Raw genomic sequence first — 26,134 nt, 5'->3', positions numbered from 1 at the left:
TGAGGCCCTTTATTGGGCATTAATTGACCACTTAAGGGGCTCAATTGGCAGCAGTATAGGAAGGCTGTTCACAGGCCATCCCACCCCAGATATAATTTGATTGGAGGCCGTAAGGTGGCGGCTCCACCGCCCCCCACAACCCCCCCACAACCCCGCCACCATCCTGCCCGATTATATGCTCTCCCCCCCCCCCCCTCTAAACCCGGTGCAAGGGACAGCATAAAATTCCAATTGAAGGACAGCTCTCGGTAGCAAAACAAAGTAATCTTATCTTCCACAGTCTTTAAATTTTTTCACTCAGTTTGGTCACCTTTCATATTGTTGTTGTAATACCAATCACTCTCCATTGCCTTCTACAGTTTATGCTCTTTTTTTCAATTATCTTTTTCAACTGAACATTATAGGATTCTTCAAAGATTCAGTTCGTTTAGGCGCCTTTCGATTTTTTCATATAGCATTTAATTTAAAAGTGTATGAGATTCTTTGCAAAAAATTTTTTTATTCATTCATGGGATGTGGGCATCGCTGGCTAGGCCAGAATTTATTGCCCACCCCTAATTGCCCTTGAGAAGGTGGTGGTGAGCTGCCTTCTTGAACCGCTGCAGTCCATGTGGGGTAGGAAGTTCCAGGATTTTGACCCAGCAACAATGAAGGAACGGCGATATAGTTCCAAGTTAGGATGGTGTGTGACTTGGAGGGGAACTTGCAGGTGGTGGTGTTCCTATGCATTTGCTGCCCTTGTCCTTCTAGTTGGTAGAGGTCGCGGGTTTGTCTAAGGTGCTGTCTAAGGAGCCTTGGTGCGTTGCTGTAGATGGTACACACTGCTGCAACTATGTGTCAGTGGTGGAGTGAATGTTTATGGATGGGGTGCCAATCAAGTGGGCTGCTTTGTCCTGGATGGTGTCGAGCTTCTTGAGTGTTGTTGGAGCTGCACCCATCCAGGCAAGTGGAGAGTATTCCATCACACTCTCTATTTGTGCCCTGTAGATGGTGGCTTTGGAGAGTCAGGAGGTGAGTTACTGACCACAGGATTCCTAGCCTCTGACCTGCTCTAGTACCCATGGTGTTTATATGGCTATTCCAGTTCAGTTTCTGGTCAATGGTAGCCCCTAGGATGTTGTTAGTGGGGGATTCAGCGATGGTAATGTCATTGAATGTCAAGGGGAGATGGTTAGATTCCCTCTTGTTGGAGATGGTCATTGCCTGGCACTTGTGTGGCGCGAATGTTACTTGCCACTTATCAGCCCAAGCCTGGATATTGTCCAGGTCTTGCTGCATTTCTACACGGACTGCTTCAGTATCTGAGGGGTCACGAATGGTGCTGAACATTGTGAAATCAGCAGCGAACATCCCCACTTCTGACCTTATGATTGAAGGAAGGTCATTGATGAAGCAGCCGAAGATGGTTGGGCTTAGGACACTACCCTAAGGAACTCCTGCAGCGATATTCTGGAGCTCAGATGATTGACCTCCAACAACCACTGTCATCTTCCTTTGCATTTGGTATGACTCCAACCAGCGGAGAGTTTTCCCCCTGATTCCCATTGACTCCAGTTTTGCTAGGGCTGCTTGATGCCATACTCGGTCAAATGCTGCCTTGATGTCAAGGGCAGTCACTCTCACCTCACCTCTTGAGTTCAGCTATTTGATGTTTTAACTATTTCTGTGATTGTTAATTTATTTGCTTTTAACAATGTTAAGTTTGTAATGTACATTTCTTCACTTTAGATACTAAGTGTGCCTCAGCCTTTCAAAATTCTCTTGTCCACTGTTTTATCGCTGTCTGATCTTGAGCAGATGTGCAGAAAGATCTGTGACCCTCCCACCTACAACACTACTACAGTGACTCAAACTATCAGTATAACTTAATGTCTCCTGTGTGCTCTGTTACAGTATTAGCAAGGATGATAAAATGGACAAAGTGGATTTCAGTACCTAACCTCTTCCACTGCAAACAATGGATGAGACACAAAATAAATTATCATGATTGGCTAAGATGGTTATTCAGTTTCAGAATGTTTGCTATAATACCTAATTCAGAAAAGTCAAATACCATTTATTTTATTTTGGGCAATTTCATTTTTGCATGGCACTGTACAAATAGGCTTGAGACACTTGTAACACAGAAAATTTCAAAATCTACCCCTAAGTGTGCCAATCATCAGGCTACTGTTTTCAATTGATAGTACAAAATAAAAGCACAGCTTCAAGCTGTTTTGTAATGATATGAATGCTGTTACTCTGCATGGGAAAACAACCCATATGCTGAATCATATAGATCTTCTAGCACACAAAATATTTCATCCTTATCTCCTCCTCAGAACAAAGCTATAGATTGTTCGAACATATTAAGTTTTTGTGCGCCACAGGCTAGTGAAACACGCAGACATGTACTATGTATTTTTAACATTTGTGGTACAAAAAAGTGCGTGATATAACGTATGTTTTCTTTTATCATAATTTCCTCTTAGGTTAGTGTTTCAATATAGTTTTTCAACTTCCCATGAAAACTATCAAGTGTATAGTTCCATCATGAGAATATCCAAAACTACCACACTTCACATTGTTTTCCAGGATTCATTGGCGCCCCCATTGGACAATTGAAATGTTCAGCAAAGTCTTTGGAATTCGATAATGTACCAATAACCCGAAATTTGGCTGGGCTGTGTGGGTCTGTAATGAGGCCTTCATGTGTGCTCTCTGGTGTACGCACTGAGCACCATACCTGTTAGGGTAATAGAAATTAAATCCATCAGCGTTACATAACTATCACCTTATATGACAAATCTTTGAACATTGATCATTTAAACAATTTCATGAGAGGAATGTTATAGTAGTCCATTAATTTTAACTAATTACTATCATATTTGCCTTGGAATTACACTGTATGAACAGCACTTATGATTTACTCAGGTATTTCTGCGACTGCTAACTGCTTTTAACCACAGTTTAAGTTTATAGCTTACATTTCTTACTTCACTCTGGATACTATTAAATGTGCCTCAGTTTTTCATTTAAATACAGAATTCTCTTCTGTTTTTAATCACGATATTCACTGTAGTAGTAATATTTTTGGAAATGTCAAAGCTTTTTCAAGCTCTCCCTCATAGTTGAAAATGTTAAGTGCTCTACAAATACCTTTCAATTGATTGCCCCTACCTCTGTTAGAATCATTGACAGATCAATTGTATACATTATTTGGAGAGCATAATTGTAAAGTGATGTTATTTTAAAACAATCAATGGTATTTGTGTGGAGAATAAAATAAGTAAAGCAATTTTATTGCAATTTATTGACTTTTCATAATTCTTACTTGCGCAAACCCCACAAAAAAGAGTTGGTGGTTGGTCAAGTCAACAGCAGGCAATATTTTTTCTTCTCCATTCTGTTTCACCCATGTTTTGTAGGCCTGAAATTTGTATACAACATAGTTAAGCTTACAGGCAATTTACAAATTTGTCAAACAATACTGAAAATATGAATGCGTGCAGGAATGTAAGTACTCAAGAAATAAAAACTAGTTCCATACTAGATTCATCACACCCTGCTCAAAAAAACTCATCCTGAAGACATCTGCCCTCTCCACTGTCAAATGTCTCCCATCTACCTCTACTCTCTAAGACCCTTGGGTGTCTTCTTGCCTCCAACGTCTGTGCCAATATTGCACAAAACTCTCTATATGAATCCGTTCAATCTGGCTTCCAATCTGTTCACAAGTCACCTCATACCAGGCTGTTGTCCTCATCATAAGGGTTGAAAATCTGCCACTGGCATCACATCAAATGACTTGATCTTTTCCACCTGTGCTATGATGTATCATTGGCATCAAGCTGCAGCAGAACAGGGTGCATGACCTTGATGGCTTCATGTCTTTAAAAAGGTTAAGTTTCACTTGTCTGGACATGTGATTGCATGCCTGATTGTAGAATTCTCAATATTTCAAGCTACAGTCTAGATTTCAAAACAGAGTAGGGCAGATGATGTGCTATAAATTCAAATTAAAGACCCCCTCATATATTAAAATATCCCAGATACTTGGGAAGACACCAACAGACCACAATGGCATTATGCCTGCCAGGCCAGTCTGAATTAATTTGAGGCTGCAAGGTTGTGAGATCTGGTTGCCAAGCCCCTGGCATGGCAGGGAAGTCATCTATCTGCCATATCTGGCTTTCAATGCGATATGTGTAGCATCCAGGATTGAGCTCCACTCCCATCAATGCACTCACAACCACTGAGGCTTGTCTATCGACTTGACGATAGACTCCATCATCATTTCTTGTGGAGAAATCAGTGTATAAACTCTGGGAAAGGTTGGTCACTTCTAATAGTTCCGACGACCTCTACTCTCCTAACCCATTTGAGAAGGGAGCCTTGAAGCCTCCGGAGAGACAGAGAGACGATGGGGGAGATAGGGAAGTCAGAGGATAAGAGGCAATTGTAGTTCATTGTTACATTTAGCTTCTCTTCCTTCTCAGCCAGATGCACCATATATAATGTGACAGTGAGTTAGATAATTAGATCCTATTGTCATTCCTACTACAAGTCACTTAACAACTTAGTTCTTCAACGACCCATTCTGAAATCATCTTGCTCTGGATATGCTAAACCAACAGGCGTTTTCTATCTGCACTTGCAGCTTTAAAGAAATATAGGAAAGAAATTTGTCTTGGATGGTAGTACTGAACAGGCAGTGCCGCATTAGCTGCTTGTTACATGCCTCTCTTGATATTCATCTTGATATTCAGTTCTATTGAAGGCAATGGAACTGAATATTGGGCAAGGAGTATAATGATAAGTGATATTGCACTACTGCCCAAAAAGAATTTCTACTCCTGTGTGTCTGTTCTCTTAGCAAGATCTATCTCACCGTGTTTACTGTTTAGGGTATACTTCCTTTCACTGTTCATTCTACCAAAAATGTAGTAGTTCACATTTCTCTGCAAAGAACTCCATCTGACACCTATCTGACCAATCATTTAAACTGTCTCCTTTCATAATGGATGTCTTAGATGGCGCTTTATCAAACGCCTTCAGAAAATGAATTGTGTGTAAACAATACTAGATATATTTACAAGGTGTCAATTGTTTCACATTAAAATGATCAACCTACATGATATGCAGCTTTTAGCCCACCATTGTCTGCAATGTTTTCGCCTAATGTCTGCTTTCCATTGATATGTTCTCCATTTACTGTGTACTGGTTGTACTGGTTGACCATACACTCAGTTTTGTTCTTAAAAGTTTCAACTGAAGAATTTTGCCACCATGGTTGTAAATTACCATCTTTGTCATATTCTCTGCCTGCATAAGAGAAGTTACGTAGAAAAATTTAAGTTAACACCACACAATGATTACAATAAAGTGCTGCCACCTAGAAATTTTGTTCTTTTACATGGTAAGAAATTGGGACAGAACACATTTCTGCCAGATTTTGCTCTTTGCTATGAGAACTCTCTGAATGAAGAGAGACACTTCTTCCACCAACCAACCCCACCCCCCCCCCCGCCCACCCCCATCCCAACATTATATTTTTAAGTGTCTGTTGGGATCCCTGGCCTCCCCATCAGTTACACATCTCATACAGCAAGTGACAAGTACGTTTGCACAAAGCAAGTGTACTTGCCATACAGGGATGCATATGGACTTCACCAATGCCACATCAAATGGTAATTAATACCAGATAGATCAATTGCCATTTGAATATGGGGCCCACCTACAAGGGAGCAGCTGTAATGGATGATTTTATTATAAAAATCTTGTGAGCCTGCTCTGTGCCATCCCCAATGGAGAGGCACTGCGCTGCTCCAAAATTATGCAGGTTCATACTGCCAGTACTGGCACGGGTGTCTACCCCTAATACTTAAATAATCCCATCCCTGGAATTTGGGGTGGGGTCATGATGAGGCCAGATGCATGCTGCAAGTTGATGCCTGCAAAGTTCTGGCAATGCCACTGCACATCTGAAATGTCTGGTCTTGTATCTATTGCTATACCTTGATCATCAAAGGCATGTGTTAATTCATGACCCATCACCACTCCAATGCCTCCAAAGTTCAGAGACCTATTATTAAAAAGAAAAGAAATATTGGTTATTTGAGCTGATCTTTATGTGATGGACATTTAATGAAGGTATCTTGGCACTGAAAAATACAAGGGGAAGTACTTGCTTTGGACTGCTTCTGGCATAGAATGGTGCTTGCAAAATCCCAGCAGGAAAGACTATCTCATTTTTTGTTGGCAGGTAATATGCATTTACTGTAGGAGGTGTCATGCTCCACCTATAGTCAGAAGAAAAGTACAGGATTAAGTATTTGAACCATTGTTAATTCCAGTTATTAATGTACAATACCAGTCACTTTCAATGAAGAAAGCACTTTATTTACATACTGCCTTATCACATCTCTCAGAAATGTCCCAATGGCTCCTCAGAATTAATTACATTGTGCAGCTATCATTATTTCAGTAAATTTTATGTAGGTTACCTTCCTTTAATGAACAGTTTCACATACAGAAGGGGACTTTTGATTTCATATAAAAGGATATGGAAATCTCTTATTTTTAGCAACACATCTTTACAAGTCACCCTCAGGTGCATTCTGAAAAAATATTGTCTGAAGTTCATTCTTCTAATTTTAGCTACTTATTCCCATGAACAAATTCTGTCAAAACATTTTTATTTATTTCCAGCTCATACATTTGTTTAAATGCTAATGCAAAATATTATTTATATCATTACAGTAAAAGTTTCACAGAACATATATTCAATATTTAAATTGTTTCAATAAACATGAATCTTTTACTTTTATCTGTATCTTGCACAATGTACATATAAGTGTAGACTTTATGAAACTGCACTCCTTGCCCCGGAGTGCATATTGGGAATTTGAATGTGCAGCTCAGTGGGCCCTACAGTAATTTCTGGCCATTAAAACGTACAGAAAATCCTGCAGGGCCCACTGATCTCCACAGCTCCATAGTGCTTCCAGCGCATGAATTTGTAAAATCTGCTCCTGTAACATTCTTCATAAACAGCACAACATTAACCAGCATATTGAAATACTTCAGCAACATTTAAAATGATCAATTTTTTTTATAGAGAGAGAGAGATACAGCATTGAAACAGGCCCTTCGGCCCACTGAATCTGTGCTGACCAACAACCACCCATTTATACTAATCCTACATTAATCCCATATTCCCTACCACATGCTCACCATTCTCCTACCACCTACCTACACTAGGGGCAATTTACAATGGCCAATTTACCTATTAACCTGCAAGTCTTTGGCTGTGGGAGGAAACCCACGCAGTCACGGAGACCTTGCAAACTCCGCACAGGCAGTACCCAGAACCGAACCCGGGTCACTGGAGCTGTGAGGCTGCGGTGCTAACCACTGCGCCACTGCGCCGTCCATTTTATCACAACATTTGCCAGAGAAAGTTTTACAGAATTTTATATGACATTTTCTTGTTTACAGCATTATCCAATGCTGTAAATTATTTAATGAATGAATTAATTAAAACACCATTTTAAAAAAAAAGGTCACAAGCAAAAAGGAATCTCTTTACTGGCAGCATTCCTTACTTGTTATTTTCTCCCTTTTAGTTACTTAAAGAAATAGTATTGCCATGCAAGATGAACAGAAATTTCATAACACCTACTGGTCTCGGTTAGGTGGTTTCCGAAGCTGGTCAGCCATAACCTTGGCTGAAAAGTTGTAGAAATTCAACATATTTTGAAAGAACAAATCCTCCAATACTTCATACTGGTGCAAAAATGAAAAGATGCAAATTATTGGAAGACAAGTGAATTTGAAGAATGATGCATATTAAATTTTAATGGAAGTAACCTTCATTTGTTATTCCCCAAATATCAGTGACAATTGTTTCATGGGAGGGCAGATAAAGTCAGCCCAAGTGGAGTCATAGGGACTGCTGCTCTTCAGGTGCTCCATACACTTTCACACCAATGGGCTGATCTTGCACAATAATGGGCACTTAGCTCATTTAAATATTTTTGTGGCACTTTGGTGCGCTATGATGGTTGGGGCTGGAAAGTTGGGTACTAGCAGTTAGTGAAATGCTGCCGTTTCAGAAAAAATACAGTTAAGGATATACATCTCCTTTCAGGAGTTGGGCATTGGTGGCCAAGTGAAAGTTGCGGTAGTAAAGTGCTCCTATAACAAAGAGAAGACTATCCAAGTCTTAAAACTGAATTATGTTTTATGCCACCACCATCACCTGCTGCCCTGCAGTCACTCAGCCGCACTCAGTTCTTGGTGGATCATACTTTGGGGATGCTAAAACAAAGGTTATGTGTTGAGTTTTGTAATGTGCAGGGTCTTAACACCTTAAAAGGGAGAAATCTTTGCATATCACTGCTTCAACTGGTCATGCAGGTAGCAGCCCACAGCGCTGCTTGCCCCAGGGAATCAACGCAAGTCTGCGTAGCACCACTACACAAATTTCTCCCCCTGATGTTTCTCAAATATCTTTCATTGCCTCGCATGCACAGTAGACATTAGGCCTTCGTACCCAATACAGGGCCTTGGCATTCGAACTGCTAAAGTATTATTGGATTCATTGTCTGTTTGAAATGTACAGAAAATCTTGTAACAGAACCAACATCGCAGTCTTCCTGAAATTTGAAAAAGGCACGCAGAAACAAAGAGACTACTTCTGGGACATGAAATAGTGTTTCTCACTTTTGTAGTGATTTGTACACATAAAACTTGGCTTACCTGTGGTAGGTAGATGATAATTTTAAAAAGAAACATTAAATATATATACACAAGATGACCAGTACAGTGCAATTCTGGTCCTGCTAACAAGATACCTGTGTTTCAATTTACATGTAGGTGAGTTTAACATGCATAAATGTGAATGGATATTCTATATTGTGTTGATCAGGTAACAAGAATCGTTCACATGTATATCAATTTCTGACAGTCTTTTTAAATGTATATTTAGATAGTTGTAATTTTAAAACATTATTAAGTCATGGTGGTGGAAGCAGTCAATAAATGTGGTCATTTTCAGAAGATTTGTTTTTGTCCATGGTTTGTGTGACCACTTGCATTTACAAAGTGTAATCAGTTTGTAAAACCTCGTACAAGGTAGCTAGAGATTTTCTATACAATATGCATAAGTGCCATCCTATTAATTTCAAACCTTAACATAAACCTTACATTGGTTCCGACCTTTCTTTCCCCATCAGCCAATGAACATTTTGGTTAGTGAGATTAAGTTAAACATTCCTCATTTCTAAGGGCCATCAGACTGAATAAATGCAGCAATATTTACACAGAAGTCTTTTGTGGACAGATTCAAAAGTTTTGAACAGTTTAGTGCAAAACAAAATAACAAATAAAACCAACAATAAAAGAAATTGGTTCCACATCTTAATCCTTTTAGGATATGTTTACTCACACCATCATAAACTTCATCCAGCTCCTTTGTATCTAAAATGAAATCTGGAAAACCAATCATGTCATAGATGGCATCAGCCTAAGATGGAAGGGGAAAAAAACACATTAGTTAAGCACTTGATAACATATAATGAAGGAACAATTTAAAACAAGTTTCAAACAAGTTCCAAAGAACAGTGCATTATTGACTGCAGTTGTGGCTATATGGGCCCAATGCTGTCCACCTCCATAAATAGAAAGGGCTTCCATTCCACCAATGTGCAGCTGCATTAGAATTTATCTGCCACAGGTTTCTTTCAAGCAACAATAGGTATTACATTTTCCAACCTGAAATTCACAGATGCAACATGCAAGTAACAGATGCCTTGCATGAACACAGAGAATCATGCCCATTAATGTTTGCTACCCTGGTAGCTCTCATGATACGTTCATTTTGTGATAAGCAATGGTGTCTTATCAAAGTCACAAATGACGTCTTATGTGACTGTGACAAAGGTAAGCTTTCCCTCCTCATCCTTCTCGACCTGTCTGCAGTCTTTGACAAAGTTGACCACACATCCTTCTCCTATGCCTCTCCACTGTTGTCCAGCTGAGTGGGACTGCTCTCACCTGGTTCCATTCTTATCCATCTAATCGTATCCACAGTATCAGTTGCAATGGCTTCTCTTCCTGCTCCCACATCATTACCGCTGGTGTCCCACAAGGATCTATCCTTGGCTCCCTCCTATTTCGCATCTACATGCTTCTCCCTCTGCAGCATCATTCAAAAACACAGCATTAGTTTTCACATGTATGCTGACAACACCCAGCTCTATCTCACCATCACCTCTCTCGACTCCTCCATTGTTGCCTAATTATCAGACTGCTTGTCCGACATCCAGTGCTGGATGAGCAGAAACTTCCTTCAATTAACTATTGGGAAGACTGAAGCCTTTGTTTTTGATCTGTGCTTGAAACTCCGTTCCCTAGCAACTGACTCCATCCCTCTTCCTGGCAACAGACTGAGAGTAAACCAGTTTGTTCACAACCGTAGTATTTTATTTGACCCCGAGATGAACTTCCATCACGTATTTGCGCCATCACTAAGATCGCCAATTTCCACCTGCGTAATATAGCCCGACTTCACCCCTGTCTCAGCTCATCTGCTGCTGAAACCCTCATTCATGCCTTAGCTACTTCTAAACTTGACTATTCCATGTACTTATTTATTTATGGGATGTGGGTGTCGCTGGCTAGGCCAGCATTTATTGCCCATCCCTAATTGCCCTTGAACTCAGTGGCTTGTTAAGTCATTTAAGAGTCAAACACATTGTTGTGGGTATGGAGTCACATGTGCAGCAGACCAGGTAAAGACAGCAGATTTCCTTTCCTGAAGGAATGGCTCCCTCATTCTACCCTGTGTAAACTTGAGGTCATCCAAAACTCTGCTGCCCAAGTCTTAACTCGCACCAAGCCCTGATCACTTATAACACATATGCTCGCTGACCTACATTAGTTCCCAGTCTTGATTCTTGATTTTAAAATTCTCATCCTTATTTTCAAATCCCTCCATGACCTTGTTCCTCACTATCTCTGTAATCTCTTCCTACCCACACGCCTCCAAGATATCTGCACTGATCTAATCCTGGCCTCTTGAGCATCCACAATTTTAATCGCTCCACCATTGGTGGCCGTGCCTTCAGTTGCCCAAGTCCATGCTCTGGAATTCCCTCCCTAAACCTCTCCATCTCTCTTTCCTCTTTTAAGACACTCCTTAAAATCTACCTCTGCGACCAATCTGACCACCTGACCTAATATCTCCTTATGTGACTCAATGATATATCTTGTTTTATAATGCTCCTGTGTTCCTTCACTGTCGCTGGGTCAAAATCTTGGAACTCCCTTCCTACCATCAAGTCCCCAAGGACTGTAGAGGTTCATGAACACAGCTCACCACCACCTTCTCAAGGGCAATTAGGGATGGGCAATAACTGTTGGCCTAGCCAGTGACACCCACATCCCATGAACAAATAAAAAAAATAGCACCTTGGGATGTTTTAGTACATTAAAGGTGCTATGAAAATAACCTGTTGTTGTGTCTCACCTGGTTTTGAAGGGTAAGAAAGACTGGATTGGTGGCCAATAGGACACAACTGCTGCCCTGGCAAACAAATTATTTGAAAAACAGATAGATTAGAGCTGGTGAGAATGAGCCACTCAGGTCTTGGTCAAGCATATAAAAATATATGAATTAGGAGTAGGAGAAGGCCACTCGTGCCCGCAAGCCTGCTCCGCCATTCAATAAGTTCATGGTTGAACTGATTACTCCACATTTCCACCTAACCCCAATAACCTTCCACCCCCATACTTATCAAGAATCTATCTACCTCTGCCTTAAAAATATTCAAAGACTCTGCTTCCTCTGCCATTTGAGGAAGAGAATTCCAAAGACTCTTGACCCTGAGAGAAAAAATTTCTCCTCATCTCTGTCTTAAATAGGGGACCCCTTATTTTTAAAAAGTGACCCCTAGTTTGAGATTCTCCCATTCTCTCCCAAGGGGAAACATCCTTTCCACATCCACCTTGTCAAGCCCCCTCAGGATCTTATATGTTTCAATCAAGTCGCCTCTTACTCTTCTAATTTCCAGCGGATACAAGCCTAGCCTGTCCAATCTTTCCTCATAGGACAGCCCACCCATTCCAGGTATTAGTCCAGTAAACCTTCTCTGTACTGCCTCAAATGTCTTCACATCCTTCTTTAAATAAGGAGACCAATACTGTACACAGTACTCCAGATGTGGTCTCACCAATGCCCTGTATAGCTGGAGCATAACCTCCCTACTATTGTATTCAATTCCCCTCGCGATAAATGATAACATTCTATTAGCTTTCCTAATTACGTGCTGCACCTGCATATTAACCTTTTGCGATTCATGCACCAGGACACCCAGATCCCTCTTCATCTCAGAGCTCTGCAGTCTCTCACCATTTAGATAATATGCTACTTTTTAATTCTTCCTGCCAAAGTGGACAATTTCACACTTTCCCACATTATACTCCATTTGCCAGGTCTTTGCCCACTCGCTTAACCTATCTATATCCCTTTGTAGCCTCCTTATGTCATTTTCACAACTTACTTTCCTACCTATCTTTGTGTCATCAGCAAATTTAGCAACCATACCTTCGGTCCCTTCTTCCAAGTCATTTATATAAATTGTAAAAAGTTGAGGCCCCAGCACAGATCCATGTGGCACACCACTCGTTACATCTTGCCAACCAGAAAATGACCCATTTATGCCTACTCTCTGTTTCCTGTTAGCTAACCAATCTTCTACCCATTCCAATATGTTACCCCCTACACCATGAGCTTTTATTTTCTGCAATAACCTTAGCAAATGCCTCTGGAAATCTAAGTACAATACACCCACCCCTTTATCCACAACACACATAACTCCCTCAAAGAACTCCAATAAATTGGTTAAACATGATTCCCCTTTCCCTTTGACTCTGCCTGATTACCTTGAATTTTTCTAAATGCTCTGCTAGAACATATTTAATAATAGCTTCCAACATTTTCCCTAAGACAGATGTTAAACTAATTGGCCTGGAGTTTGCTGCTTTCTGTCTCCCTCCCTTTTTGAATAAAGGAGTCACATTCGCTACTTTCCAATCTAAAGGAACCTTCCCCGAATCTAGGGAATTTTGGAAAATTAAAACTAAAGCATCAACTATCTCATTAGCCACTTCTTTTAACACCCTAGGATGAAGTCCATCAGGACCTGGAGACTTGTCAGCCTCAGCTCCAACAATTTGTTCAGTACCACTTCCCTGGTGATTGTAATTTTATTGATTTCCTCCCTCCCTTCCATTTCCTGACTTACAGCGAATACTGGGATGTTACTTGTATCCTCAATAGTGAAGACTGATGCAAAATATCTGTTCAATTCATCTGCCATCTCCTTATTATCCATTATTAATTCCCCAGACTCACTTTTTATAGGACCAACGCTCACTTTGTTAACTCTTTTCTTTAAATATCTATAGAAACTCTTACTGTCTTTATATTTCTAGCTAGCTTTCTCTTGTACTTTAATTTTACCTTCCTTATCAATCTATTTTTTTTAATATTCTGTCCAATCTTCTGACCTGCCTCCCATCTTTGCCCAATTATAGACTTTTTCTTTAAGTTTGAGACTATCTTTAACTGTTTTGGTTAACCACGGATGACGGGTCCCACCTTGGAATTTTTCTTTCTCGTTGAAATGTATCTATTTTGTGTATTCTGAAATATCATCTGAAATGTCTGCCACTGCATTGCTATTGACCTATCCCTTAACCTGATTTGCCAGTTCACTTTAGCTAGCTCTGCTTTCATGCCCTCTTAATTGCCCTTATTTAAGTTTAAAATGCTAGTCTTGGAACCACTCTTCTCTCCCTCAAACTGAATGTAAAATTCAATCATATGATCGCTGCTACCATGGGTGCCTTAACTATGAGGTCATTAATTAATCCTATCTTGTTGCACAATACCAGGTCTAGTATAGCCTGCTCTCTGGTTGGCTCCAGAACGTATTGTTCCAAGAAATTATCCTGAAAACATTCTATGTACTCCTCATCTAGGATACCCCTGCCATTCTGATTTTTCCAGTCTATAAATAGGTTAAAATCCCCCATAATTATTGCTGTACCTTTCTGACAAGCGGCCATTATTTCTTCCTTTATACCCTGTCCCACAGTATTGGGATGCAAAATCAAAAGTTTTCTGTGCGCTGACTGATCTGAGGATGTACCCGCTTCAGCTTGACCAAGGTTTTCAGGTACATTGTAGTCTGCTGTGTTTTACACATCTTGACCCTGCAAAGGAGCACTGCCCTGGAGCAGAGTTAAGAGGAAAATTAAGCTGAAATAGTAGCAGAAGAGGAGACTCCCCAGGAAGCTGAAGCAAAGCTTGGACAGCCATCCACACAGGGACAACAGGAAGCTCCGCTAACAGAATACCATTTCATTGATACACATTGGAAATGGAGCAAAGATAGGGGCAATCAACACTCCCCCCTGCTCTCATGCCAACATTTCTGTCTTTGGCCTGCTCCAGTGTTCCAGTGAACATTGTCGCAAGCTCGAGGAGCAGCACCTGATCTTTCAATTAGGCACTCTACAGTTTTGTGGACTGAACATCGAGTTCAACAACTTCGGAGCGTGACTGGCCTTTTAAAAAAAAAAAATTTAACCATGTGCCTGCTTTTCATGTTATCAGAGCTGCTCATTATTCCACTATTAACAGTCTCTCTGGACTAATGCTTTGTCTTTCACCACAAGCATTAATACACGCTTTGCCTTTGTCCCAGGACAGCTTTGTTATTTAAACTCCCTCTGCCCTATCAAACACCTTCCCTTTTGTTCTCTCCCCCACCCCCCTTCCCTTCACTTGCTTGAAACCCTATTCGTTTCTAACCTTTGCCAGTTCTGATGAAAAGCCACAGACCTGAAACGTTAACTTTGCTTCACTCTCCACAGATGCTTCCAGACCTGTTGAGTATTTCCAGCACTTTTTGTTTTTGGCCCTAATCTAAATGCCAGCTGCTACTCAGTAAATTTTACTAAATGGGAGTGGTATGTAGAAGGGGGTGCTATATGACAGAGGGTATGATTGAAGGAGGAGGCAATGTTAATAAGGTCAGGAAGAAGAGGTCAAGCACCTGGAGGAAAAGTTGTTACAAGTCAATCCAGCATCTCTGAGTGACAAGCATTCTGCTTTGTCTGCCTCTTTCCCCAACAAGCAAAAACAATTGCATGTGCCTGATGGCTAAAGGTTCAATCACTCAGTAGCCATTGATATAACAGGGTGCATGCTGGCATGTAAGGCTGGAGGATATGGTTGGGGTAGAGTGGGATGAAACAGTCAACATTTAGAAGTTTTAAAAAAATGAGTAGGGTATTTCTTTCCAGCGAATAGTCAAGGATAAAGTCACTATAGGTATGGATCTTGGAGCAGTTCTTTAACTTTCTGCAGGTTCCAATACAATAATAGTTCAAGACTACGAATGGCTAATTATTTCGTGAGCCATTTTTAATTGTCGTTTACTTCAAATTGTCAAAGTAATATTCTGCAAAATTGAATTACAATTGTATAGTCTCTTCTCTCTTTGGCCTCCTTGTCTCGAGAGACAATGGGTAAGTGCCTGGAGGTAGTCAGTGGTTTGTGAAGCAGCGCCTGGAGTGGCTATAAAGACCAATTCTAGAGTGACAGACTATTCCACAGGTGCTACAGATAAAATTGGTTGTAGGGGCTGTTACACAGTTGGCTCTCTCCTTGCGCTTCTGTCTTTTTTCCTGCCAACAGCTAAGTCTCTTCGACTCGCCACACTTTAGCCCCACCTATACGGCTGCCCGCCAGCTCTGGCGATCGCTGGCAACTGACTCCCACGACTTGTGATCAATGTCACAGGACTTCATGTCGCATTTGCAGATGTCTTTAAAGCGGAGACAAGGACGGCCGGTGGGTCTGATACCAGTGACGAGCTCGCTGTACAATGTGTCCTTGGGGATCCTGCCATCTTCCATGTGGCTCACATGGCCAAGCCATCTCAAGTGCCGCTGGCTCAGTGGGGCGTATATGCTGGTGATGTTGGCCGCCTCGAGGACCTCTGTGTTGGAGATATGGTCCTGTCGCCTGATGCCAAGGATTCTCCGGAGTCAGCAAAGATGGAGTGAATTGAGACATCGCTCTTGGCTGACATACGTTGTCCAGGCCTCGCTGCCGTAGAGCAAGGTACTGAGGACACAGCCCTGATACACTCGGACTTTTGTGTTCCGTGTCAGTGCGCCATTTTCCCACACTCTCTTGGCCAGTCTGGACATAGCAGCCGACGCCTTTCCCATGCGCTTGTTGATTTCTGCATCGAGAGACAGGTTACTGGTGATAGTTGAGCCTAGGTAGGTGAACTCTTGAACCACTTCCAGAGTGTGGTCGCCGATACTGATGGATGGAGCATTTCTGATGTCCAGTCCCATGATGTTCGTTTTCTTGAGGCTGATGGTTAGGCCAAATTCGTTGCAGGCAGCCGCAATCCTGTCGATGAGTCTCTGCAGACACTCTTCAGTGTGAGATGTTAATGCAGCATCATCAGCAAAGAGGAGTTCCCCGATGAAGACTTTCCGTACTTTGGTCTTCGCTCTTAGACGGGCAAGGTTGAACAACCTGCCACCTCATCTTGTGTGGAGGAAAATTCCTTCTTCTGAAGACTTGAACGCATGTGAGAGCAGCAGGGAGAAGAATATCCCAAACAGCGTAGGTGTGAGAACACAGCCCTGTTTCACACCACTCAGGATAGGAAAGGGGTCTGATGAGGCACTGCACTGCTGAATTGTGCCTTTCATATTGTCATGGAATGAGGTGATGATACTTAGTAGCTTTGGTGGACATCCAATCTTTTCTAGTAGTCTGAAGAGACCACATCCGCTGACGAGATCAAAGACTTTGGTGAGATCAATGAAAGCAACGTAGAGGGGCATCTGTTGTTCATGGCATTTCTCCTGTAGCTGGCGGAGGGAGAACAGCATGTCAATGGTGGATCTCTCTGCTTGAAAGCCACACTGTGCCTCAGGGTAGACACGCTCAGCCAGCTTGTGGAGCCTGTTTAAAGCGACTCGAGGGAAGACTTTCCCCACCATGCTGAGCAGGGAGATTCCATGGTAGTTGTTGCAGTCACCGCAGTCACCCTTGTTCTTATAGAGGGTGATGATATTGGCATCGCGCATGTCCTGTGATACTGCTCGCTCGTCCCAGCATAGGCAACGCAGCTCGTACAGTGCTGAAAGTATAGCAGGCTTGGCACTCTTGATTATTTCAGGGGTAATTCCGTCCTTCCCAGGGGCTTTTCCGCTGGCTAGAGAATCAATGGCATGACTGAGTTCCGATTTAGTTGGCTGTACGTCCAGCTCATCCATGACTGGCAGAGACTGGGCTGCATTGAGGGCAGTCTCAGTGACAACATTTTCCCTGCAGTACAGTTCTAGGTAGTGCTCCACCCAGCGGTCCATTTGCTTGCATTGGTCAGTGATTGTGTCCCCTGATTTAGATTTGAGGGGGGCGATCTTCTTCATGGTTGGCCCAAAAGCTCTCTTAATGCCATCGTGCATTCCTCTGATGTTTCCAGTGTCAGAGGCCAGCTGAATATGACTGCATAGGTGTTGCCAGTTGTCATTTGCGCAGCGCCTAGCTGTTCATTGTGCAGCGCTTCTGGCTCCTTTAAGTGCTACGGATGTTAACTCGCTGGGGACTTTCTTGTAGTTCAGCAGTGCGATGCGCTTAGCGGCTATGACAGGTTCCAGTTCTTCAAAGTGAGATTGAAACCAGTCTGCATTACGCTTCACACGTTTGCCATAGGTGGTCATTGCTGAGTCATAGATGGCGTCTCTGATGTGGGCCCACTTGGTCTCTGCATCCCCTGTAGGAGTGTTTTGAAGGGCTTTTTCAAGTGAACTTAGAAACTTATGTGACAGCTGTGAATGAGAAATTCTGCTCGTGTTGATGCGCGAGCGGCTCTTCTGTTTGGAGTGATGCAGCTTCTTTGGTTTGAGTCTAACCTTGCTGCACACCAGGGAGTGATTGGTGTCGCAGTCCATGCTGTGGAAGCTGCATGTGATTTGAATGCTGTTTAAAGAGGCTCACCTTGTGATGATGAGGTCCAGCTGGTGCTAACGACGTGATCTTGGGTGCCTCCAAGAAACCTGGTGACAGGGTTTAGTGTGAAAGAACGAGTTGGTGATGCAGAGGTTATGATTGGTACACAACGCAAGCAGTCTCTGTCCTTTCTCATTCATCCTTGTATAGTAGTTCACTGAATAATGACCAACTAGTTTATTTAAAGCAACAAACAGTCTTCTGCTAGTTTAGCATTAGTGTTGGGTGTAAACAAAATTAGGGAATACTGACTTTAAATATCTGTTGAAGCAGCTGACCTTATCAAGCATTTATCCTCTTAGCAGTAGTATTAATGTTCTAATTCTAATGCATTTTTACATAAATCAAGCTGCTGACATCCAGTCACAACCATCAATGACAAATGGAACATTCTGAAACAAAGTACGATTGCAACAAGTTTGCCAATTTTTGTTGCATTTGCTGTTCCTGAATAAAATTTAAAATTATTTTTCAATTTTTAGAGTCTGCAGATGAAAACAGGACCAATTGGTTCTCCCCTCTTTCAAACCTGCACCCCAGATACATGTAATTGCTTTTGCTAGCGGAGAAAAGAGGCTGACAATGCAGAATGTCAGAATGCTAGCCACTGGGAAATGGCTGGATTGATTTCTAGCAAATTTTCTTCCTGGTGCCTGGACTCTTCTTCGTACTTCCTAAGTTACACAGCAGACATCAGAAATTTACTATATGAAATTTTGCAAAAATATCCTTATAAATGAACATAAAAACTATTAAATGAATAGGGAAAAGAACAATCATAACCTCTGTGTTGATGAAAACTAAAGTTACTTTCCATTACACAGAGCACAAATTAGCAGGCTGAGAACTTACAAAACTTATTGCAATTATGAATCTTTCCCAATCACTTAAGTGATAAAACAAAGCAATTCTGTCCTGTAGTGCCATGCTCCCATGTTGGTATGTTATTTATTAATTAGGAATTATGCTATGCCCATCTGTTTAGCTGTGCTAGCTGCAACCTTCTCAAGCTAGTCTAAATATTGAGGTAATTTACGGCCTTTTGGTCAAGTTGTCCTTAGAATGAAAATAAGATTCCATCTCCATCCCACATAAAACAAATGATTTAAATTGACAGGCAGAATTCTATTTCCCATAAATACAGCAACAGATAAAGAGACCTGAATAAACAAATGTAACAATACAAGAAAATGTAGATTTAAGCAGTTTGACAGGTAGCATTTTCATTCTTGGTACAAAACTTTCTCACTGTAGTTATTTTTTTTTAAACTAAATATACAAACAAATAAAAATTTCCTGAAAGAAACTGTGCTTTTCTCTAAATATTTTGAAGAAACTCTATCTATTTATGTACTCCACATGTGTGGGCCTGGAAACTGTATGATTATTCAACTACTGATGCCCCCTTTCTTACTAGTCCAACTTTCTTTTCTAGCACTCTGACCCAGGATCAATGTCCTGGGACTTTTGTGGGATCATATTTAGACCCAATGAGAAAGAAAAATTCCAAGGGTGGAACTCGCCATCCCTGGTTAACTAAAATAGCAAATGTAACTCCTTTGACAAGGGAGGGAGACAGAAAGTAGGAAACTACAGGCCAGTTAGTTTAACATCTGTCTTAGTGAAAATGTTAGAAGCTATTATTAAAGATGTTATAGCAGGGCATTTAGAAAAATTCAAGGTAATCAGGCAGAATCAACATGGTTTTGTGAAAGGAAAATCATGATTAACCAATTTATAGGAATTCTTTGAGGGAGTTACATGTGCTGTGGATAAAGGGGAACCAGTGGATGTATTGTACTTAGATTTCCAGAAGGCATTTGAAAGGTGCCACATCAAAGCTTATTGCAGAAAGTAAAAGCTCATGGTGTCGGGGGTAACATATTGGCTTGGACAGAAGATTGGTTAGCTAACAGGAAACAGAGAGTAGGCATAAATGGGTCATTTTCTGGTTGGCAAGATGTAACGAGTGGTGTGCCACATGGATCTGTGCTGGGGCCTCAACTTTTTACAATTTATATAAATGACTTGGAAGAAGGGACCGAAGGTATGGTTGCTAAATTTGCTGATGACACAAAGATAGGTAGGAAAGTAAGTTGTGCAGAGGACATAAGGAGGCTACAAACCTATATATATAGGTTGTGAGTGGGCAAAGGCCTGACAAATGGAGTATAATGCGGGAAAGTGTGAAATTGTCCATTTTGGCAGGAAGAATAAAAAAGTAGCATATTATCTAAATGGTGAGAGATTGCAGAGTTCGAATTTGGGTGTCCTAGTGCATGAATCGCAAAAGATTAGTATGCAGGTACAGCACGTAATTAGGAAAGCTAATAGAATGTTATTGTTTATCGCAAGGGGAATTGAATACAAAAGTAGGGAGGTTATGCTTCAGCTATACAGGGCATTGGTGCGACCACATCTGCAGTACTGTGTACAGTACTGGTCTCTTTATTTAAGGAAGGATGCCAATGCGTTGGAAGCAATACAGAGAAGGTTTACTAGACTAATACCTGGAATGGGTGGGCTGTCGTATGAGGAAAGGTTGAACAGGCTAGGCTTGTATCCGCTGGAATTTAGAAGAGTAAGAGGTGACTTGATTGAAACATATAAGATCCTGAGGGGTCTTGACAGGGTGGATGTGGAAAGGCTGTTTCCCCTTGTGGGAGAATCTCAAACTAGAGGTCACTGTTTAAAAATAAGGGGTCGCCTATTTAAGACAGAGATGAGGAGAAATGTCTTCTCTCAGAGGGTCGTGAGTCTTTGGAACTCTCTTCCTCAAAAGCCAGAGTCTTTGGATATTTTTAAGGCAGAGGTAGATAGATTCTTGATAAGAAAGGGGGTGGAAGGCTATCGGGGGTAGGTGGAAATGTGGAGTAATCAGTTCAACCATGAACTTATTGAATGGCAAAGCAGGATCAAGGGGTCGAGTGGCCTTCTCCTGCTCCTAATTCATATGTTTGTATGTAAGTCTCATTAACATACCTATGCGAGCTGTGGGCAGTAAGTAACATCCCGCGGCAGTTTGCTGCATCTGGAAGGGACAGAAATTATTGGATACCTGTGCTGAGTCAGCAGGCAGGATGGATCAGAGGGGTCATTATCCATGACAGCTAAGGGTAGAGCTCGTCACTGACAAAGCATCCGTTTCCATGATTCACATGTGCAAGGAAACCTCCTGCTGATTACCACCTACCGCCCTCCATCAGTTGATGAATCATCACTTGGAAGTTGCACTGAGGGTAGAAAGGGCACAGAATGTACTCTGAGTGGGGGAACCTCAATGTCCATCACCAAGAGTAGCACGGTAGCACCACTACTGACCGGGCTGCCTGAGTCCTCAAGGACATCATCTGCCAGACTGCGGCAGGTGGTGAGAGAACCAACACAAGGGAAAAACCTACTTGAACTCATCCTCATCAACCTACCCATTGCAGATTCATCTATCCATTAGAGTATTGGTAGGAGTGACCACTGCAAAGTTCCTGTGGAGTTGAATTCCTGTCGTCACTCTGAGGACACCCGCCATCGTGGCATTACCACCGTGCTAAATGGTATGGATTCAGAACAGATCTAACAGCTCAAAACTTGGGATATATTAGGCGCTGTGGGTCATCAGCAGCAGGAGAATTGTATTCTACCACAATCTGTAATCTCGTGGCCCAACATTTAATATTACCATCAAGCCAGGAGATCAATGCTGGTTCAATGAGGAGTGCAGAAGAACATGCAGCATCATGCATTCTAAAAAGAGGTGTCAACCTGCTACAGCACAGGGCTATATGCATGCTAAAGCAATCCCAAAGCAGTGGATCAGATCAAAGTTCTGCAGTCCTGCCACATCCTTTTGTGAATGGTGTTGGATAATTAAGGAACTAATGGGAGGCGGAAGCACCATGAACATCCCCATCCTCAATGATAGTAGAGCACAGCACATGAGTGCAAAAGACAAGGCTGAAGCATATGCAATTATCTTCAGCCAGAGGTGCCAAGTGGATGATTGATCTCAGCCTCCTAAGGTCCCCACCATCACAGAAACCAGTCTTCAACCAATTAAATTCACTCCACGTGATATCAAGAAACTGCTGAGCGCACTGGATACAACAAAGGCTTTGGACCCTAACAATATCCCGGCTGCACTGTTAAAGTCTTGTGCTCCAGAACTAGCTGCACCTCTAGTCAAGCTGTTCCAGTACAGTTACAACACTGTCATCTACCAGACCAAGTGGAAAATTGCCCAGGTATGGCCTATCCACAAAGAGCATGACAAATCCAATCCAGCCAATTATTGCCCCATCAGTCTATTCTCAATCATCAGCAAAGTGACGGAAGGTGTTGTCAACAGTACTATCAAGGTGGCACTTACTCAGCAATAACCTGCTCACTCATACTCAGCTTCGGTTCCGCCAGGGACACTTAGTTCCAAACCTCATTATGGTCTTGATCCAAATATAGACAGAAGAGCTGAATTCCAGAGATGAGGTGAGAGTGACTGCCCTTGACATCAAGGCAGTATTTGACCGAGTGTGTCATCAACGAGCTCTAGTAAAACTGAAGTCAATGGGAATCGGGGGTAAAATTCTCCACAGGATGGAGTCATACCTAGCACAAGGAAAGATGGTTTGACTTGTTGGAGACAATCATCTCAGTCCCAGGATATTGCTGCAGGAGTTCCTCAGTGTCCTAGATCCAACTACCTTCAGATGCTTCATCAATGACCTTCAGACCAACATTAGATCAGGGGATGTTCACTGATGATTGCACAGTACTCAGTTCCATTCGCACCTCCTCAGATAATGAAGCAATCTGTGTGTGCATGCAGCAAGACCTGAACAACATTGAGGCTTGGGCGAATAAGTAGTAACATTCGTGCCACACAAGTGCCAGGCATTGACCGTCTCAAACAAGAGAGAGTCTAACCACAGCCCACTGGCATTCAACGGTATTAACATCACTGAATCTTCCACCATCAACATCCTGGGGCTTACCACTAACCAGACACTTAGCTGCAGCGGCCACATAAATACTGTGGCTACAAAAGCATGTCAGAAATTGGGTAATCTGCAGCAAGTAATTCACCTCCTGACTCCTCACAGCCTTCCCACCACTTACAAGGCACAAGTCAGGAGTGTGATGGAATACTCTCCACTTGCCTGGAAGGGTGCCACTGCAACAACACTCAAGAAGCTCAACACCATCCAGGACAAAGCAGCCTGCTTGATTGGCACCCCATTCACCATCTTAAACAGTCTCTTCACTGTCACTGGGTCAAAAACCTGGAAATCTCTATCCAACAGCACTGTAACTGTACCTTTAACACATGGACTGCAGCGGTTCAAGAAGGTGGCTCACTAGCACCTTTTCAGGAGCAAATAGGGATGGACAATAAATGCCAGCCTTACCTACATCTCATGAATGAGTAAAAAATATAATTATCTTCTTTGTATGTTCAGGCAGGATGAATGCACCATGCAAACTTCCAGCAAGTCCTGCATTAACAAAGAGGATTTTTTGCATGTTGTCACATACCATCTGGAGATTTAACAAGTGGTCACCCTTTTTGCTCAAGAACTTGAACGAGATAACAATAGGAACTCACAAGACAATGGGGGATGCCATCAAATGCTCCCTGCATCTTGGGGAAACTTAACACCATCAAAAAACTGTATTGCCCTATCTCACTGCTGTCTTTTTGTGATGCCAAACTGGACGCACTCCTGAGAAGTGTCAATTACAAATACATGTCCTGATTGGCCCCATGGCCGATATTTTACAGTTCCCCCGTGGCTGCCCAAAATTACACAGTGGCATAAAATTTGAGTGCAGATGTGGCCTTCATCCCTCAATGCAGTAGCTGGTACAGCTCCCCTTTTGCCTCTTTGATGATGCACATTTTCCAACTTACCTTCTCACTGAGGTCTTTATAGGGCCTGTGTGGTCTGTAAATTTCCTGGGGAGGGATGATATAAAGAGTGCATCCTCCTCATATATCCTGCCTCCCCTTCTTTCCCCCATTCTTCCCTGCTGTTTCACTTCCTCCATTATAATAACAGAGAAATGCCTATTGGGAATACCATTCCTGGTCCTCAGAACCTCTCACTGTGGGTGAGGGCAAAAGTATCCTAGATGTCTCACAGACCTACATTCAGTTAAAGGCCAGTCCAGCACTATCTAGGTGAAATGCCAGTAACTCACAGTCAAGGTTTCTGCACTCAAGACTCAAAGGTTCCTCACTTCTGCGAGTTGATGCTGGTAGCAGGTACACCTTACATATCTTGGATTAATTTACCCTACTGCATTGCAAGCATACTTTGTGGAATTTCAACACACTAGTGTCACTGGCTTTCATTTATGTATATTTAAAACAGCTCCTTAGGGGATTTGGCAGGTACATCATGAGGAGGACAGATGATGATTGGCACTTGGGCAAAAAACAAGGGAAGATGGTTACTGCACCAATTTGCTAGCCAATAAATCAGGTTGCACCAATTCTACGTCCCAGGAATGTTAAGAACAACAAAGAATGTAGAGGCCAGCATGTTTGGCTTTCGAATATTACCCAGCTCCTAATACATGGATCTCATGCAGCCACTAACACAAAAACATCAAAACAGCATGTAAAGTTCAATGAAAATAACAATTTGTATTTATATGGCATCTTTAACATAGTAAAACAGCCCAAGGCATTTCACAGCGGCATTATCAAACAAGATGTGTCACCAAGCCACATGTGAAGTTATGAGGGCATATAACCAAAAGCTTGGTCATGAGGTAGGCTGTAAGGAGAAAAGTGAGATAGAGAGGCGGAAGGGTTTATGATGGGAATTCCAGAGTTTGAGGCCTTGGCAGCTCAAGCCATGGCTGCCAATGGTGGAGCGATTAAAATTGGTGATGCTCAAGAGGCCAGAGTTGGAAGAGTGCAGATATCTTGAACGGTTTGTAGGGTTGGAGGAAATTACAGAGATGGGAAGGGATAAAGCAGGGATTTTAAAATAAGGACGATAATTTTAAAATCAAAGCAATGCTTAACTGGGACCCAATGTAGGTCAGCGAGCATAGAAGTAATGGACGAATGGAACTTGGTGCGAGTTAGGACATGAGCAGCAGAGTTTTGGATGACCTCAAGTTTGCAGAGGGTAGAAAATGGGAGGCCAGACAGGAGTGCACTGGTATAATAAAAGCAAAATACTGTAGATACTGGAAATCTGAAAGAAAAACAGGAAGTGCTGGAAATACTCAGCAGGTCTGGCAGCATCTGTGGAGAGAGAAACACAGTTAATGTTGCAGGTCTGAAATGTTAACTGTTTCTCTCGCCATAGATGCTGCCAGACATGCTATGTATTTCCAGCACTTTCCACATTGGTATATTCAAGTCTAGAGGTAATAAAAGCATGGATGAGGGTTTCAGCAGTAGATGCAATGAAGCAGGGGATGAATCGAGCAATGTTATGGAGGTGGATGTAGGCAGTCTTGGTGATGGAGTAGAAGTGTGGTTGGAAGCTCACCTCAGGATCAAATACAATGCCAAGGTTGAGAATGGTCTGGTTCAGCCTCAGACAATTGTATGGGAGAGGGGTGGATTTGGCAGCTTGGGAACATCATTTGTGGCAGAGACCTAAGATAGCAGCTTCGGTCTTCCTAATATTTAGTAGGAAGAAATTACTGATCATCCAGTACTGGATGTCAGACAAGTAGTGTGACAAATCAGAGACAATGGAGGGGTTGTGAGAGGTGGTGATGAGGTAGAACTGGGTGCTGTCAATGTACATGTGGAAGCTGATGCTGTGTTTTCAGATGATGTCACCAAAAGGTAGCTAGTAGCATGGTGATTCTCTGGCTATCATTGGATTGATAAGAATGGAACCAGGTGAGTGCAGCTGGACGTTGGCAGAGCAATATTGAAGGAGGATGGTGCAGTCAACCATGTCAAAGGATGCAGATAGGTCAAGAAGGACAAGGAGAGATAGTTTGCCATTGTCAACTAAAGAATTGTAAAACTAAGAAAACTACTTTTTTCTTAGTTTAAGGTAAAGTGGACAGTTG

General features: G+C 42.1%; 1 protein-coding gene across 6 annotated transcripts in view; it reads right to left on the bottom strand.

The window, feature by feature from the left end:
• Nucleotides 1-200: 200 nt before the first annotated feature.
• Nucleotides 201-26,134, bottom strand: part of LOC137375327 (endothelin-converting enzyme 2-like) — a 172,804-nt gene continuing 146,870 nt past the window's right edge. For all 6 annotated transcript variants that reach the window (XM_068042327.1, XM_068042324.1, XM_068042329.1 and 3 more), the window contains 7 exons: nucleotides 9,431-9,508; nucleotides 7,664-7,767; nucleotides 6,171-6,281; nucleotides 5,997-6,064; nucleotides 5,114-5,304; nucleotides 3,314-3,409; nucleotides 201-2,725 (listed from right to left, as the gene is read on the bottom strand). In XM_068042327.1, coding sequence (XP_067898428.1) covers nucleotides 2,549-2,725; nucleotides 3,314-3,409; nucleotides 5,114-5,304; nucleotides 5,997-6,064; nucleotides 6,171-6,281; nucleotides 7,664-7,767; nucleotides 9,431-9,508 — 825 coding nt within the window. In that variant the 3' untranslated portion in view covers nucleotides 201-2,548. The remainder of the gene's footprint in view (nucleotides 2,726-3,313; nucleotides 3,410-5,113; nucleotides 5,305-5,996; nucleotides 6,065-6,170; nucleotides 6,282-7,663; nucleotides 7,768-9,430; nucleotides 9,509-26,134) is intronic.

The sequence above is a fragment of the Heterodontus francisci genome, chromosome 11, assembly GCF_036365525.1.
Source record: "Heterodontus francisci isolate sHetFra1 chromosome 11, sHetFra1.hap1, whole genome shotgun sequence".
Classification (NCBI taxonomy): Eukaryota; Metazoa; Chordata; class Chondrichthyes; order Heterodontiformes; family Heterodontidae; genus Heterodontus; species Heterodontus francisci.
Note: the sequence above shows the minus strand (reverse complement) of the source record. Positions and strands in the feature narration are given on the sequence as shown.